At 39.8% G+C, this 17,495-nt stretch overlaps 2 protein-coding genes across 9 annotated transcripts in view; one reads left to right on the top strand and one right to left on the bottom strand.

Annotated features, from left to right (window-relative positions):
- Positions 1–17,495, bottom strand: part of BTG4 (BTG anti-proliferation factor 4) — a 66,906-nt gene that overhangs the window by 32,773 nt on the left and 16,638 nt on the right. For 4 of the 8 annotated variants that reach the window (XM_042800447.1, XM_042800446.1, XM_042800449.1 and 1 more), the window contains exons 1-3: positions 15,873–15,949; positions 13,515–13,573; positions 12,319–12,494 (exon numbers count right to left, since the gene is read on the bottom strand). The gene's annotated coding sequence lies outside the window, so the exon portion shown is untranslated. Of the gene's footprint in view, positions 1–12,318; positions 12,495–13,131; positions 13,170–13,514; positions 13,574–15,872; positions 15,950–17,141; positions 17,253–17,495 lie in introns of those variants that run through there. The other 4 variants (XM_032998193.2, XM_032998195.2, XM_032998196.2 and 1 more) reach the window with 4 other exon arrangements.
- Positions 857–12,326, top strand: HOATZ (HOATZ cilia and flagella associated protein). The gene is given in 5 exon segments (XM_042800389.1): positions 857–894; positions 3,769–3,957; positions 4,609–4,744; positions 8,519–8,572; positions 10,385–12,326. Coding segments are annotated over 5 exon segments (474 nt in total). The 3' UTR covers positions 10,442–12,326.

Genomic DNA, 17,495 nt, shown 5'->3' with positions numbered 1-17,495 from the left:
CACTAGACATACTTGAAAGTCTACTTCTTACAGTGCTTGTGGATCACATCACCAGCTAAGTCTCACATTTTGCCACTGTTGCCAGCGTAGCAGGGACTGGCATGTTGCATTTCTCTTGCTGTTTCCCCTCCCACATAAAAAGGGGCAATGCAGAGCACAGAATGTATTTTCTCCTGCTCTGCCTCGGCTGCCAGTGTGGCTAGATGGAGCAAAGGATATCCTAAACTGGGGACATCCAGCACTGTACCAATCCACACGGGCTTATGTATCTGCCTTCTGCCCCTCCAAACATAAGTGGCAGCAGCATGGGGTTGTGTTGGTGTCGATTGTGAGGAAGATAAAAGGGTTACTTAGGGAAACAAGACCTGAAATGCAAGGGAGTGAGGACTGCAGTGAGCTAAACAGGTCAAGGGTAAGCATACAGAAATGGTTGGCTAGGCCCCCAAGAAATAGGGAGTGAGGTGGTGTGGGTCACCGTTGGGTGAAGATGTGCAGCGTGTGCCTCCCACAGCAGTCCAGTGCCAGGAGCGTGAGACATTTATTCTTGTGAGCTGTTAAGTCTCTCTTGTTTGGAGCCTCTTTCTATGGTAGCTAGGCTCCTGGTATAAATAAAACCAGGCTGAAGCCCCAATATCCAGATATCAGCCTAGAGGCACGTGCCTAGACTGCCACATGTGACACTAAAGCCTGGATCACCTTTGGTGTCTGTGACACAACCTGTAGCCATTTGTCCACAGGAGCAGGGTGGAAACTCCGTGTGTGCTCCGTATTGACTTTGCCCATGGAAACCCCTCTTGCAACAAAGCTTCTTATGGCAAGAGCCATCTGCACGTTTCAAAGCAACGGTCCTGTCGCCATGTACAAGCCCCAGCTGAGTGACCATGACGACAGAACGTACACAAAGGTTACAGGCATGGGGCTGACCCACAGCGCAGACTGGGGACACTCTGACCCAGGAGTCCCAGGGGAAGAGACGGGGCACCCAGGGGCCACCTAAGGAACCATACCCAGAGGCACATCTGCCAGTGAAAGACTGCTGCGTGCTCAGTGAATAGGTTGCCGTGCTAGCTGTGGAAAAGGGAAGGAAATGAAGAGTGAAGCAGCTAGCCGTTCTTCCCTTTCCATTAAATCTTTCAAAGTATTTTATTATAAATGCAGTCCTTAACAGGATTATCACAAGGTAAGCTTCCTGAGGGTAAGTCCTGAATTCCTTTTATGCATTTTAACAATAAGGTGTTTATGGGTGAAAGCTAGCAAAATTGTTTAATTTGCAGACAAACTTATCCTTGCAACCTCACAGACTGTCTCATTCCTGGTTTAGGAATAGCCTGATAAGTCTATATAAAATAGTTTTACCACATTATTAATTTCATACACATGTATTAGACACAAGTCATAATTGATTATAACTACTTACACATATTCAGTTTTGTTCTGTAGAACAGATTTGCTAATTTCTTTAGTTTACCATAAATTAATATAAAAGGTTTGAGCAGCCTGACATCTGACTACCAGCACAATCTGTGTTCCTATATTTTTTCTGGAAAAAAATGCTTTCTGAAGTTCAGGAAACTAGTGAAATTCTACTGTTCTGACTGCTGTTGTGGTTACATGCTGTTTCTTCTGAAAACCTTCAAACAGAAATTGCACAAAACCTGTGCTGTAGGACATTAACTCAAATGCCCCAACTAGAGAACAAGGATAAGTAGGATCACTGTGACATAAGCACTAACAGCTGACACACTGTAAACCAGGTAGAACGTTATTCATGTTGAACATTCTGTCTTGGTCCAAACTTGCAGCTGCATTTGCACTTCCAGTTCTGAATACAGCTACCACGTAGTCTGCACTCATGCAGCAAGGACTGCATGACAAGGCTTTTCTCATTTCCCATTTCCATTGTGGTGCATTATAATAATTTAAATGTTAGTATTTCACTGGTTTGTCTTTGCACTCCTGAAATGATCTTTGTGATGCATCCACTGCAGTTTTTAATTATTAAGAACAATTAATTTGTGATATAAAGACTTTGGATTTAATAGAATAACACTAAGGGTGATATGACCTCAGTTTTCCATTATTGTCAGCTGCTTGCTGTTATAAGAGCATTTGAGGAGACAGAGTATGTTAATATAATTATTGGAAGTGTTTTCTTTTTTTCTAGGTTTGAATGCCATGACCCCATCACAAGAGTGGTGCTTGGTTTGCAGGCAGTGTAGTTAGCTGATTGTATCCATTGCTTCGCAATCACTAACTTCACTGCCATCAAAACATGGCACAGGATTCCCTGCTACAACCTCAGTACAGAAAACTGCTTCCTTACGACATCCTTATGCCTAGTGCAGAATTATTAATAATGTTTCTTCATTTACAGCTTTATTTCCAGAATTTTAGGTGTCCCAACAGAAGTGTATGGTGTATGTTGGCAATATCAAGTGAACTGTTAGATTTCTTGAAGTTGTTGCTAAAATCCTTAGGAACTTTCCTGGAGTAAGAATGCTCTCTGTTGTGTTTAAATTGTTTAGCTCCATGAAGACTTATTGTATACTTAATTGTTTATGCACCAAGATTGGACTAAGAATTTTTTTGGTTGTACCCTTTAGTTTATCTGTTAAGTATTGGGAAAATAATTCCAATTTAGCTTTCATGTCTTATCTAACAAGTTAGTAAATGAAGGGGGGTTTGAACAATTATTAAATATTAAACTCACTGTATGCTAGAAATGTTTTTTACATTGACCATTTTGCTTAATGTTCAAGGATTTTAATAATGGAGAAAATACTTAATAGTGCTAGAACCTGCTCCAAGAGGTTTTTTTAACAAAACCCCAATCTTTATCAAAGCAGGAGTTGAAAGGGAACTGTCTCTTACGTCAGCCTAGTTACTAGGCAGTGTAGTTAGCTGATTGTCAAAAGTAACAATCACTAGCCACACAGCCAGGTAAAAAGGTTTGGAAGATGTCTTAATGGAAATCAGATGCACGGGAATTTTGACAACAAAAGGCAGATAGACTAACCTTTATGCAGAAGCATCTAATAGACAGGCAAGACAGTGAAATAAAACAAGTGAAATGTACTGGGTTGCTTGTCACACATGCAAGAGACATCAGTGCATTTGTCAAGCCAGTTTAACTGCACCTTACTGTGTGAAACACTTCCTTTGCAACTGTTTTGCATACAGGACACTAAAAAAAAAAAAAAAAACATAAGAACAAATCAAAAGGTTTTTTCTTCACAAAATTTGCAGGCATCAGCTCCCATTCTGATTTTGCTTGACTCAGCCTTACACTTGTCGAAGGCCACGGTTTTTACCTTTACCTCCATTTACTCTTGTTGAATAAATAAAATTGAGGTCTGTGGTGGCAGCTGTTTCCTGTTCATAGAGACACACGAGGCTAGACTTGAGTGAAAATGGCCTGAAGACACTTGAAATGAGATGCAGGATCTGGTCAGCCATCTGGTTTTCAATGTTTACTGTGACAGGCAGTGTGTCCTTTACTATACAGCTGGGTCCAGGCTCCTCAGGCATGTCTGTGCTGCTATGTCCCCTCTGAGATGGCTTCACACCTTCACTACAGTCCTCCCTCCTGGCCGCAGATGCCAGTGATGGCAAGGAAAAGGGAAGGGCTCCAGCAGAGAGGTCAGGGATACCTACCACAGCAGGTGGCAGTGGCACAGGCAGCACCAGGCTCCCACTGTCCTCTTGCTTCCTCACGGCCAGAGGGCAGGAGCAGAGGGGCTGAGCAGGGCAGGCCCACCTCGTGGAGAGGGGACACTGGGACACAGCCTCACGCAGCACCACGAGGACAGAGTCGGGACAGCACCCGATAGCGCCCAATGGGTCCCTTGTCATTGCTGGCTCCAGCCCAGCCAATGTGGGCTTTGCCCGCAACTTCTGGGCCTCCGCCACGCTCCCACTGCCACCTGAGTCCTCCTTAAGGCCCTGCCACCCTGCAATGTGAGGGGACCCTGCCCAGGAAGGGACCCCACCCTATAGTGAGACCCTGCCCTGTGAGGCGACCCTGCCGCAGGAGGAGGCCCTGCCTGCAGCCCTACAGTGTACCTGGGGCTGCACATCTCTCTGCAGGGTCCTGCACCTCACCTGAGCGCCCCTCTCCCGAGCCTCACGCCTCTCCTGGAGTCCCCACACCTTCCCCGGGACCTCATACACCCCCCCCCCCCCCCCCAGGCCCTGTGCTCTCCTGGGAGCCCCACACCTTTGGGCTAACCCCTGCGCACTCTCCAGACTCCGCTCCCCACCTCTCCAGGGCCTCATGCCCTTCTCGCACCACCCCCCCACACACCTTCCCAGGCACCCTTACTGAGATTTTACTTTCCAGAGGAAAGTACTGCTCTCCACAGCTCACAACTGCGTGCCCCCAGCTTGCTAAACCTTTGTTGCCTACATTTCTGGGAGGAATGAATTCTCAGGAATGAATAATGACTCATGCTAATAAGCTTTGGGTGGCAGAAGAGCCACAGTCCCTAGCGTCCACAATTGAGATATTTCAGCTGATACCTACTAACTTGGGATCCAGACACCGGGATCACTAATTTTCTGAATGGCCCCAAAGTACACTAAGCTTCAGTTGCCCTCTGTAAATGACAGAGGTAGTAGGAGCACTTGCTCTTTTGCCTCTCATTTGTCTTATTTAGAAAGTGAGAAAAACAGTGAGAAAGAAAGACTCTGAGAAGTTCAAAGCATAGGGAAAACTAAAGCAAAAGATCTTCAGCAGGTAAGAACCGCAGATCCCAACTCTTTTTTCATAAATACTTCCATTCACCATGTGTCATTTGGTGGCATACTGGAACTTGGGAAATGACATGATGAACAGTAATGAAAATCGCCTGGACATGGCCCACTGTGTGATTTGCATGATGCAGCCCATTTCTTGATGGTTAGCTTAAACTTATTCCCAATTGGGTTATGCTGGCTTGGGGCAAGGCTGAAAGTAGTAGGCGGTGTACTTAATTTCTTCATAGTAAGCACATAATGTCTGTTCTGAATTAATATCTAAAAGTAGCCAGCTGAGAATGCCCAGATTCAGAAGTGGATAATTTGCGGGGGAAAAAAACACCAGTGCTGTATGCGCTTTCAGACAGAAAATCCTGGCATAGAGACATTGAAGAACAGCTCAAAGCATAAGTTTATTTCTTAGACGTCTAAGTTATTAATAGATCTTCTCCATTAGACAGTGCACAGCAGCAGCTAGTGCCAAGAGTTCATTGAGTGAGAGATGCAAGAAATTTGGCAGTGGGCAGTAATTAAATCAGCTTCCATAGAAATACTTCTGCCTTAGCCTGTCACTCAGGGACAGGTTTAGGTGATATTTTGAGAGAGGTATAATTCAAGCACTGCTTGACCAAATAATTTCAAATTTTGTAGAAACTACTTAGCTGCAGAACAAACTGTAGATTTTAGCACACAACATCAAAACTGAGTCTACAGATGATGCTTTCTTTCCAAAAGAAGGTGTAACTGGGATATTGTAGTGCCTTTCAGGTGGGATCCTTCTGGACTATGCAGAGCCTGCTGACTTCATGGAGTTTTACAAAAGCTAACATCCATCTGGCATGCAACTGCCCACTCAGCACTTTAGTTAACAGTTCCTGTAATCTGTAATTGGTAGATAGGATCAATGAAATTTAGCATGCTATGAGGTATATATACTCATGTTTATGCAGTGACTTGAGTATTAAATTGGTCATTAAAAGAGGCAAAATAAGTGACATGGTATGCAGATCACTGAGGTTCCACTCCCGCAAAACAGTGGGATTGGACCAAGTATATAGACTTTGGGGTTTCTCCTACTACTTTGCCAAGAAAAAGAAGATGCAGACAACAGTTGTGCTTGCTATTGAGACACTGATACAAACTTCTGCTGAAGCTCCTATTAATCTAACTGGTGAGTTAGTGTTCCACATATATACTGTGAATACAATTCACACAAGTAATGGAAACTAAGACAACTAGTATTAAATATTGTAATAATATTTTCAGCCTGACTCTGTCATTATACTTTTTTTTTTTCTCATTTTAGTAAAATGTTGCATATTTTTACTGAAAAGCCTCTCGACTACATTTGGGAAGCAGGCCAGATGAGAGCAATCTGCAAGAGGTGCAGAAAGGTGCTGAGGTCTGCAAGTCTTTCTTGCAAGTCAGCAATCCTCCTTTTCCAATTAATAATTCCAAAATGTATCTCATCCATTATCATCAGTTAGCCTTGTTTCTGAATTCTGGCTGAAGATAGCAACAGTTCCCGGAGTTTTCTGTTCATGTTTTCTAAATCCAGTAGCAACAGATGATAGCAAGGTTTTGCAGCTTTTAGCATCTGGCAGCCTTAAAGATGACAGATACATTGCAATCAGTAAATTACTTTATACAACTACAGGACGTGCCTCACATAAGTCTAAGAAAAATAAAATTAATGCACTGTATGAAATAAGAATAATGTTCATATTATTATCAGTTATAGGTGTCATTTACTGTTCAAATCCAGATTTCAGACTTGATTCAGACATGCTGTTCCTGCACCATGTCGCCTGGGAGAGCAAAACCTGGAAGGTCTGTCGTGTAGATCTGGGAAATGAATGTTGTCTCCACAGTGGTAGAGGGACAGAGTTTTTTAGAAAGAAAGCTTACCTGCATTAACACTGTTCTTTCACAAACTGACAGTGAATTCATTTGTTAGAAATGCTGGTTTTAATTAGCTAACTAATTTCATAAGAAACAGTAGTGAAGCACATGGCAAAAAAGCTGATGTCCTTTGGATGTTTATTTCACTGGACTACTCTGTAATTCATTAATTTCCACAGGTTTTACAGGATAGTTTGTGATTAACGAAGAAATTTCAAAATTATAAACACTACAAATCTGATTAATCAGTTTAATACATCTAAAATAGGAATGCTTAGCTTGTCTGAAGAGATCTTTGCACTGCTAGACATTTTTCCAGTCTGGCTACTTTTGATCTTGGTCTTATTTGGCTATCTTTAGTTAGTAAGTTCTAAGGTACCATCACTGAGCCTGACCTGTGGACTGCCTTCCTGACTTGAACTTGTACTGCCTCATCACCATGAACTTGCCCGATGATCTGGTCTCTTGGGTGAACCTGGTTCCGCCCCCCAGGCATATACTCCTTGCCTTACATGGGTATTGTGTTTATATTAAGTCCCCATACTAGTGAATACAAATACAGCTTCTTGTTATGATATAAGACTGTGGGTCAGTTTTGCTTTTTTTTTTAATCACCTCAAGTATTTTACTTCCCTCTTGTAAAAGGGGAATAAAAGTGAAGGATAAGAATTCAAATTCTAGAGTAATGGGTGGGTGCTGTCATTTACATTAATCTGTTGGGGAAAAAAAAAAAAACTTGGCAGGTTTTTTTATTGTGCTTAAAGTTGATTAAAATTTGGAAAGGGTTGTTGAAGAAACCACTTTAAATGATGATGATTGCTTAATTTCTAAAATCAAATTGCATGAAAGAATTGTCAACAGGCAAAAGAATCCACTGCACTAAAACAGTTTTCCCCATCGATTTTGCATCATCTTTTCTTAACCACTTCTGGATAGAAAAGAACAAATAAGAAACTATTTTCTTTTCTCTTTTTTTTTTAGTCGTATGCTGAGATGTGCTCCTTTCTGGCATTAGTTGAGGGTGTTCCCAAAATACATCCTGGAATGTCTGTTTCATAACAAATTGCTAGGAATTTATGAAAATAATTTAATATGCTTTTACTCAGCTTAAACAGTGATGTGTCACTGTAGATGAAAGCTATTAATTTCCATAAGGCAAAAACATACAAATGGGTGCAGATGTCTGGGAATCAGAATACTAAAAAATTCTCAGTAGGAATTTATTGTCCCTAGGAAATTATTTTTTCTTCCCAATGTATAAAGAGAGGAGCTTTAACAAGTTCTAGGATATGTACTTTTCTTCTTGTAGAGAAAATAATCTGGACCATTGACTGAAGAGTCTTTAAATATTCTGTGGTTCAAAACCAGACTAAATTCTATTACCTTTGAAAAATCACTTCTACAGAGTAGCAGAGACTGGCTTAACCCGAAAATGACTACTGAAGACAAAAGTCGTATCTGGTTCCACCTCTCAAGTAAAAAGGTTTTTGTAATCAGTCATTATGCATATGTGAGTTCTGAATTACCCCAAATTTATAATCTCAAGATGCTACAGAATAGTACTTGCTAACTTTGGTATAGTTTATTCATCTTGACACTTGGAGTGATTCCTTCTGATTTGAGGAAAGAATTATTATTTCAAACCTGATGTAAATCTAGGAAGAGAAGTTTTGTTTCCCAAGTGGTATGCTTTCAGGATCTCAGGAGGAAAGAGAAATCAAAGTACTGTATCCAGTAACCTGTTATGCCTGTTCCTGCTGTATGTTCATTCTCGTTCTCAGCCTCAATGAGGAATTTAAAATTTACAAACAAGTTAACTATTAGATGCTTTTAATTAAATTTTCTGAGCTTACTGTGGTAAATATAGTTCTTTTCAGGACAGAGAAGATAAGAAATGCTGGCTTTACTGAGGAAACAGAAAGAAGAAAGGATTGCAGTAAATCTGATTCCTTTTTTTATGGATGCATCTCCAGGTTTGTGCATGCTGACAATACAGACAGTTTTCAAAGGACCATAGTCCAGTGTATGGGGGGGTTCATGGGGTCTTGCAAACTATACCATGATATCAGTCTTGCACAGCAAGAGCTCCTCAGTTTGAACGGAGTAAAGCATGCAGAAAAGTTGGTTTTATTCAACAAATACCCTAAGCCAAGAGGATCCTGTAGGCTGTGTGATTCTGTTAAGTCTCAGGCCAGACAGGAGGAAGAAATGGGCATAGAAGCTAAATGAAGTTTAAGTGAGCTAAATACAGTTATTTGAAAATTTCCAATCTGAAAACTGCAAGGAGTAAGACAGTGATATTATAAATACCTTAAAGTGTTTGAAGGTGTAACTGACTGATGCTACATTTTATTTTTATATGGGCATATCTATAATTTAGTCAGCTACAACACACTGGCCTTGATTACCTTCTCCAACACAACAGAATATTCGCTGAGAATGGATCGATCATGTGTCTGGCAACTATCTCAAAAGGATGACTGGGTACATCAAAATTTTCACAGAAAATGTGCAGATGCTTGTGGGAAAAGCAGACAGGAACTGAAGCTGACCTCACTGGGGGAGGCAGGTGGGGAAAGGGAAAATATGAGAAAGTGTGGAATCCTAAAAACTAAAAGAACTTGAGCCTGAGAAAGGAAATACAGTAGAAGCAGTGACTATATGCTGTCAGAATGGCAGTGAGGATGTTGCAGCACTTTGCTGAAGACCTTGTATTCTATATAGAGATACATAACGAACAGACATCAGTTATTTAAATTAAACCAATTTTAATACAACTATGTGTAAATGTCTAAATTTGTCATTTTAATATGACAAATGAATCTTTACAGCTTTGATTTTTTTCATTTTTGTCTCGTTTTTTTTCCACTGAAACATTGAAAGTCAGTTTATAAAAAAAGTTATTAAACAGGCTGCAGGTTTCATATGCTTTGCTCCCTAAAAAGCTCTCATAAAACTAAATTTGAGCAATAAAAGGATAAACTCCATTTAGGGGTTTTTATTATTATCAGTAGTGAACTCTAGACTTACTTATTTATAATGGTTCTGCTTGGCCTGGCTGGATGTTTATCAGGAAAAGAAAATTCAAGAATAAGAGGTCTATATTATATTAAGGCACTTCTTTCCTTCAGTTGTAATCCACAAGATACAAAGCAGAGATAAATGAGTTTTAACCCCATATAAGGTTAAACATCTGTCCTTCTGAAGAACTACATATCCTAATTAATACAATTTAATTACTCAGTAGTAGAGAGTAGAACTGAAATTTTAAAGCTGATAACTGTAGTGATTTGAGAAGTAACTTGGAAAACAAGATTTCAAATTGTACTTTCAGAAATGACGTATTTGTTTTAGACATAAAAGCTTCCTTTTTTCTTCCTCCTTATTTAAGCTTTTAGGTTGGTTCATATTAAGTACTTCCTCCCCTCAAAGTTTAATGAAATGCTGAACCAAGTGTATCTACTTTATCCAAATTCTATACATTAAAGCTAGGCCTGAAACAAAACATGAGTCTCCTTCCTTCTGACACAATAACTCATATCAGTTTTATACTCTGAACTACTCAGGTACCATATTAGCACATTTAAAAAATCCAAACTCTTTACTATTGCTAGTGTAGTCTTTTGTTTCAGTGTTTGTATAAAGCTGTCTTCCAGGATAAACAGTAAATTTAGAATGAACTACTGATAATTAATAACTTTTTATTTCTTTATTTTAACTTAACTTTTAAAGTTTTCTTTCTTTTAAGAAAGAGCTGATTTCTCATCCACATAAACCAAAGATTAAAACCGATCACGTAAGGTAAAGAAAATACTTAATTTGTTTTGGTTCATTTTGTTTTTTCCTCTGTCTAAATAGTCAAGCCCTATTTTGGGGCCAAAGATGTTCTGGTTCAATTATTATTATTATTTTGGAAATAACTACTCAGTGTTACCCTATATTAATACCTATTATAAAATTTAGACATTAAAAAGATGAAAGTCTGATGCTATTGTTCCGTACTTTACTACTTTACTTTCTATATATGTTCCATTTATTTCTAAATAGTAGTTAAGGGAAGGAAGTAGAAGCTTAGACATTTTGTAAAAGTTAACAAGACTTTAATTTTTCTATTCTGGTTGGAAACTAGAAAGTCCGGGAAAAGACCAGTTGTCAAAGTGTTTCTATATTTCCGAAAGGGCCAGGAAATATCAGAAAGCCTGTTTCTTTCCAGCCCATGTCTTGTCTGAATGAAGGAAGAAGCATCAGTGTGACCTTGTCAGTAGTATCACACTGTATGGACGCTTTCTTCAGTTATATTTTTCCAAGTTTTAAGATGTTTCCATGTTTATTGCCCTGCTATAGATCCAAAAATATATCACCAAAATAGCATATTACATCATCGTGTCATGTTGCATGAGATGACTCATTCAAATTCTTTGGAAAGTCAGTCTTACAAATACTGACACACAAATCCAGAGCAAGGGTTTGATCCTGAAAATTTTTCTGCCTGGGTGCACTGCAGCGTTCTTGTGGGGCCCTTTTGAAATTGTCTCGGTCTGTCAAATACAGCTGGTAAACTAAGCCTTGAGGAATACCTGAAGACTTTGGAAATATGTGGGATGAAATGATGTGAAGTGGACTTTGCTTAAATTTAGGCCGGCAACATAGCTGCAACAGTTGCTAAAACAGGTACTGGAGGATTACTTAATTTGTAACAAACATTAGGCCTGAGAGGACTGACAATCTGGTTATGTTATGTTCTGGCATTTGGTTGCAACCTCCTGCCAAATGCTGTTACTTTCTAGTGTCAATAAGTATTACAATAAACAGGATCCCCACAGCTGTCAGGTAGGGACTGTGCAAGCAGAAACACAAGATTAAGGTCATCCACTGTTACTGTTAGTCTGGGTTTGAGAAGAATTGAAAAACTGCCCCAGCAGAACTACAACATGTTTTGGTTACATACAGTGTTGCGCTTACTTCCCCTTTACACTGTCATTCCCAGAGATTCTCTCTCTTTTTTTTTTTTTTTTTTTTAATTTTATTATTATTATATTAAAAAGCAGTTTATTTAACTGATATGTAAGTCATTTCTCAATTCAGGGTAGACATTTTTATTATTGTTAAGTAGTGGCTAGTTGATTCTTTTCACATTTACTGCTAATACTTTCCACTATGTACTGTGAAGTTGAGGCAGTTGCTGTTGCCCTTAAAGCACTGCTTTGTCTGTCCCAAAACTTTAATCTCCCTCCTCAAACACAGTTGTGTCAGTCAGATAGGAGCTATGAGGGCAGTCCTAAAGGTACATTTGGGCCATGGGCTAAGCTACAGTGTGAAGAGTTAAAGAGAACAGCTATACTTACTGTGAAGTTGTTCTTTATTCCTAAAAAACACCTCATCTTTGAAAATGCTGACAAGGTACCTCACAGCCCTTGATTCAGCAATTTCTTCCTTTTAATGAATGCCATTTAAATTATATAAGTGAAGCCATTTTTCTTACACTGGCATCAGCTTAAGCAAGATGGTGTCATTGAAAAGCCACAATTTAAAGACTCAGCAATGAATCTGCAGCTTACATCTTCCTTCCAACTTAACATATGGATATGTAAACTGAGAAATGACTGACAATTCATTTTTAAATCAAATATCTCAGGAAAATACTGGACATTAGGTGGAATTAATTTCTAGTATGACTCTTACTTCCTGACATGGTTTGAGCTCAGAGGGCAACTGAGCACTACACAGCCACTCACTCCCTCCTTCTCTTCCCCAGCGCCGGGAAGGAGAAATTACAGCAAAAGGCTTGGTAATCGAGACAAGGACAGGGACGGGTGACTCACCCATTATGGTCACAGGCATCGTTACGGAGACAGACTCTTTAGGGGAACAAAAAAGAACATAAATTAAATACAGACACTAACAACAACACTTAACAGTCAGAGTAGGACAGTGAGAAGCATTAGTACATGTTGAAAACACCTTCCCACCACCACTCCCTTCTTCCTGGGCTCAGGTCTGCTCCTGATCTCACTACCTCCTCACCCCTAGCAGTACACAGGGCAGGGAATGGGTTGTGTGGTCTGTCCTGCCACTTCTTCCACCTCAGGGTGGCAGGAACTTCTGGCATTCTCCCTCTGCTCTAGCACAGTCCCCCTCTCACAGGAGACAGTCCTCCAGAAACTTTCTCCAACATGAGTCCCTTCCACAGGTTGCAGCCCTTCCCAAGCTTCTCCAGTGTGGGTCCTCCCAGCATGTTGCAATCCTCCCAGCACTGAACTACAACAGTGAGGCCTGTTTCTTCCCACAGGGTCCCAGCCTCCTTCAGGCATAATCACCTGCTCCAGCATGGGGTCCTCCACAGACCACAGGTCAGCCTCTGCTCCACCATAGACCTCCATGGGTGGCAGTGGGGGCAGCCCTGACGTCTCACCACAGGCTGGGGGGAGGTGGGGGAGAGGGTGTGTGTGTGAATCAGCACACCTCTCCCCCCTTCTCCTCCTTTCCTTCACTAACCTCAGTGTTCACACAGATGTTCCCCTTGCAATTCCTCCTCACAACTCCAACTCATCCTCCCAGGTCCCCTTCTTAAACACGTTATCACAGAGGTGCAGCTAATTGGCTCAGTCTTGGTGCAAAGGTGGGTCTGACTTGCAGCCGGGGGAGCTTCGAGAAGCTTCTCACAGGGGGCCACCGCTGTAGCCCCCTCCGCTGCTACCAAAAACCTCCACCACTCACTCAAACCTAGGATACCTCCAAAGCTAGCTATAAAGGAAAAATGCAAGTATCTGGAACAAGTGAAAAGGCTGAAGGTGTGATGTCTGCTGAGGTAAGCAGCTGCAGGAGTAGGTATAAGGGAACAACCTAGAGAATCCTTCCTTCCATCATCAGATACTTACAGAAGGAACGTTTAAACTGTCTTGCAGCTGTGCCAAGGACAACTGGCGAAGCTCTTTACCTGAAATGATAGTTAATTGCATGGGGAGAGTTAAGATTCATGCTTTATGGAAGAGCTTATGGCCTGTAAAGAAAACTGTAGTCCAGTTTAATAAACTATTTAATTTTTTCTTTTAAACATTTTGATCTGAAAAATATGCATCGCTGTATTTACAGAAGCAAACTCACCCAGAGTATAGGGTATTGATTACTGCTCTATTTAATTAGAATAATTGTATTATTTTAATGGTCTGTTAGCACTCATTACTAGGAAATATGATCATACCAATTTTACTAATGTCTCATAAAATATTTATAGCCTGTATTGACCAAGATGATCCCTGTTTCCAGTGGCAACTCAGATGAATGTCTGAGAAAGTATTTCATAATTTGAGAAGAGCTACATTTGTCAAAATATTTTCCATGGACAGAAAGCACTCTCCTCCTGATCTTTTTTTCCTTCAGTAGGTCCTCTTTTTTCTTGTTGCTCTTTTTTCTGTTTTCAGCATACTCATGATTTGTGTATGTATTATCATAGGTGTTCACTTTCCAAGTGTTTAAAAATAGAAATAATGATTTATTCCTTACCAGTATTCAGGGGAAATAGCTTAAATAGTTCAGTGCTTTGGGTTTTTTAGCTTTGTTTAACTAGCAGCATGGGTTTTTTGTAATGAATCTGCATTATTTTAAATCTACAAATCAATACAGATCTATCAATGTAAAGTTGTGTGTGCTGATAAAGAGAAAAAAAATGCTTCCTTAGAGAAAGGCATTAAGCAAGTATAAAGCACTTCTATACTGATATATAATTACATCCCTATGGGGAGTTATACTGGAATAGCTTTCAGAAAAAATCTCACAATAAGCTATGTACCTTTAGCAATATAATTACATGAATGCAGTATGTGCATGTTGAAAGGGTTTCATCCAGCTGCTTTGTGCTTGTGTGTAGAACTTACTGAGGAATTTGGAATATGAATCCTGTGCAGTTCTTCACGTGATGAAATGTGATTTTTCCATTAGCCTGTATGTTGCCTTTGAAGATTTTCTCAGTCAACTTTTCTGTAAGTTCTGATACTTGTATGGGCATTCTTTTGGGTGGATTCTCTGAACTAGTGTTCTGTGATTCTTGCTTTCTACACATATCTAGGCATTTACAGGGCATCTGTGTATTTAGATACATATATAAACACCTGACACGATGACACAGACTGGGCTGAAGAACTCTGCACCCTGGCAGCTATTCCGCACTGACTCTTCTCTGTAGAACTGGCCAAAAAATTAAAGCTCACACCATTTGCAGGACATTAGTGTGCCTGTAACCAGTTGATGTTTCAAGTAGATTAGCTGCAGCCACCCCATCAACAATTTACTTTATCTGCTACAGTTCTGTTATTTCCAGCAGGCAGGTGTCTGAAGCTGACCTTATGGATCAAGAAGTAGTAAAGGCCCTTAAATAGTTCAGCCAAATTGTCTGATGGAGAGAATAAAGTGTTTCTTTGCCCCAGAAAATATATCCTGCTATTGGAACCATGCTGCTTTGGACTTCAAGCCGTGGACATTCCTCATTTGACTACATATCTAGTTGCTTCAACTGAGACAGGGCATGAATGTGACAAAGGCTGTGGGTGGGCTTGCAGCAACTTGTCAGCCTATCCATAAATGTTTTTGTTTTGCTTAAGTTAAAATAAATGCTTAATTCCAAAACATTTTAAATTCTATAATTTATTTCTTTAATAAGCTGTTAGTTCCTAATGTGCTGTTGATGATCTTGGAAACACTGAGGTTTTTACTGTCCTCTTGCTTTCCTGCTGCCTTGGCACTACAGCAGTGAACAGTGCATGCCGAGAGCCGGTTATCAAGGCTCAGAATCACTCTGGATTCTGCTCAGTACACAGTACACCAACATACTGTGAGACAGAGTGAGGGGCTCAGTTTACTTCCTTCCCAGTGTATAGAAAATGAAAATGCTTTTTTTCACTTACGGGTTTTTTGAAGTTGTCAGCATGAAAGAAAAGGCCAATAAAAAGCAAAAGTGTCAGTGAAGCATTTGGGATGCTTCGAATTCTAGAATTGGAAAGACATGTGCTTACATCTTTCTATAAGACTATATATTTTCTTCAGGTTTGTGCCCGATGTTATCTATTGATATAACTTGCTTCAGATAAACACATTTTCTATTCTGGTGCTCTCATATATATGCACCCCTCTACCTCAATTAAAGTACCAGTTTTGCCTGACTAACATTGGCATAAATCTTTATTATCAAAGTTTGATTTTGAAATAATAATGCTAAAATATTTGAGAACCTAAATATGTACCTAGGCAGTTGCAGCCTTGTATTCTATGGAAATCTGTGGTCCTGGGAATTTTGACTTGCAGGATTTGAAATCTTCTGAACTTCCAAAGACAGCTTCCAAATGGCACACTTCTATGATCTGAAGGGGCTGTTAAATTGAATATATGCATTTCATGTGTGCTAAATTTACCAAAATTATAAATGGAGAGCAACTGCTTTGGTTATGTTTGGAAATTCCTTTACAAATGTAGAAACCAGGTCAAACAAAAGTTTGTGGCTAGTAATGTTAAGGCTGTGCAGTAAATTTTGTTTTCAAGTGTTATATATAGTGTTTGAATGCTTGCAGTTGACCTTTGTTAAAAATAGATCAACAAAGGCTTCTGTCAGCTGCTGCCATTTTCCTGCTTAAGTTAGCAAAATCTTTGGTAATCACTTTGCTGCTGTCATGACAGTGTATTCCTCAGTTGTGCTTTTGATATGGGAGAGGCTGTAAAATGCAAGTGGCAGAATATTTATGTACTAGTAATTCAAGAAAGCACGTTGATAATGCTGCTACTACTTGCCATGGCTATATTCAAATATATTTTTTTCCTTCAGAGCCATTACAGAAAATCTTTCTAATGGATTTAGAATATAAACATGCTGAAAAAAGGATAGACTTCTAAAATGATTAGCAGGGGTCTTAAGTTGTCTTACAAAAACACCTGCAGCTGTGAAGATGGTGAGTTTTTGTTTAATTTCTAGAAACACTGTAATTATTTTGTTTACTTTGGCCTGCAAAACAAGAAAAAACCTCCCCAAATAGGATTTCCTTTGTCAAAAGTTCTCCAAAGAATTAGCGTACTAGTGGAGCTTCAAGATGACAAAGATTGGCTTGCTTGAAGTCGTGACTTGAGTCTTACAACTCAGGCTAGCCAGTTCAGAAGCTCAGTTCTTCCCTGTATTTGAGGCATTTATCAATTATATTACCTAACACTTTGGAAAGCATTAAATGCATCTGTCATTTTCATGGACATACCTCACTTTGTGTTCTTTTGTCTTCTAAAATAAGTTAAATTAAGTGCAAAACTGTCTCACCAAAATATTAGTCCACGTTCAAGTTCACGAAAACACTTAAATTGCTCATGTCTGTAAAGTTGGGCAAGTGCCTAGTTATTTACTAAATGCAAACCTGGATCACAAAGGACTTAAGAAATATAGAAGTTCAGTTCTGGAGTACCACTGATGGGTGCATTTCACAGACTTGACACATGCTGCAAAGCAATAGCTTTAGTTCGTCTCTAACACCTACCTCTGAGATTCCTAACTTCTGGTGATCTGGAGTTGGAATGCCTTAGTGATATTTTAAAGGATCCTTCTCTATTTAAGATACTGGTTTCAGAAATAGATTCTCCAACTGGACTCCCAAGAGTTGGTCTAGGTTTTAAATCTTCCATAAAATCATTAATCTCCTATTTTAAAACATTGACTGCAGCTAGTAACAGTCTGAGCAGAGACCGTAACAGTTAAATTTAGCTCCCGTATTCGTTCATTTTGATGCTCTACCCCTTCCTGCAACCTGCGAAAAGCTCCTAGAGGCTGAGCCAGTAAAACGTTAGCTGGAGAGCCAGTGTTACTGGAAGCAGGTGCACACCAGCTTCCGAGC

The sequence above is a fragment of the Tyto alba genome, unplaced genomic scaffold (genome assembly GCF_018691265.1).
Source record: "Tyto alba isolate M040663 unplaced genomic scaffold, T.alba_DEE_v4.0 Super-Scaffold_32, whole genome shotgun sequence".
NCBI classification, from domain to species: Eukaryota; Metazoa; Chordata; class Aves; order Strigiformes; family Tytonidae; genus Tyto; species Tyto alba.
The sequence above is the reverse complement of the archived record's forward strand: the minus strand, read 5'-3'. Positions and strand labels throughout refer to the sequence as shown.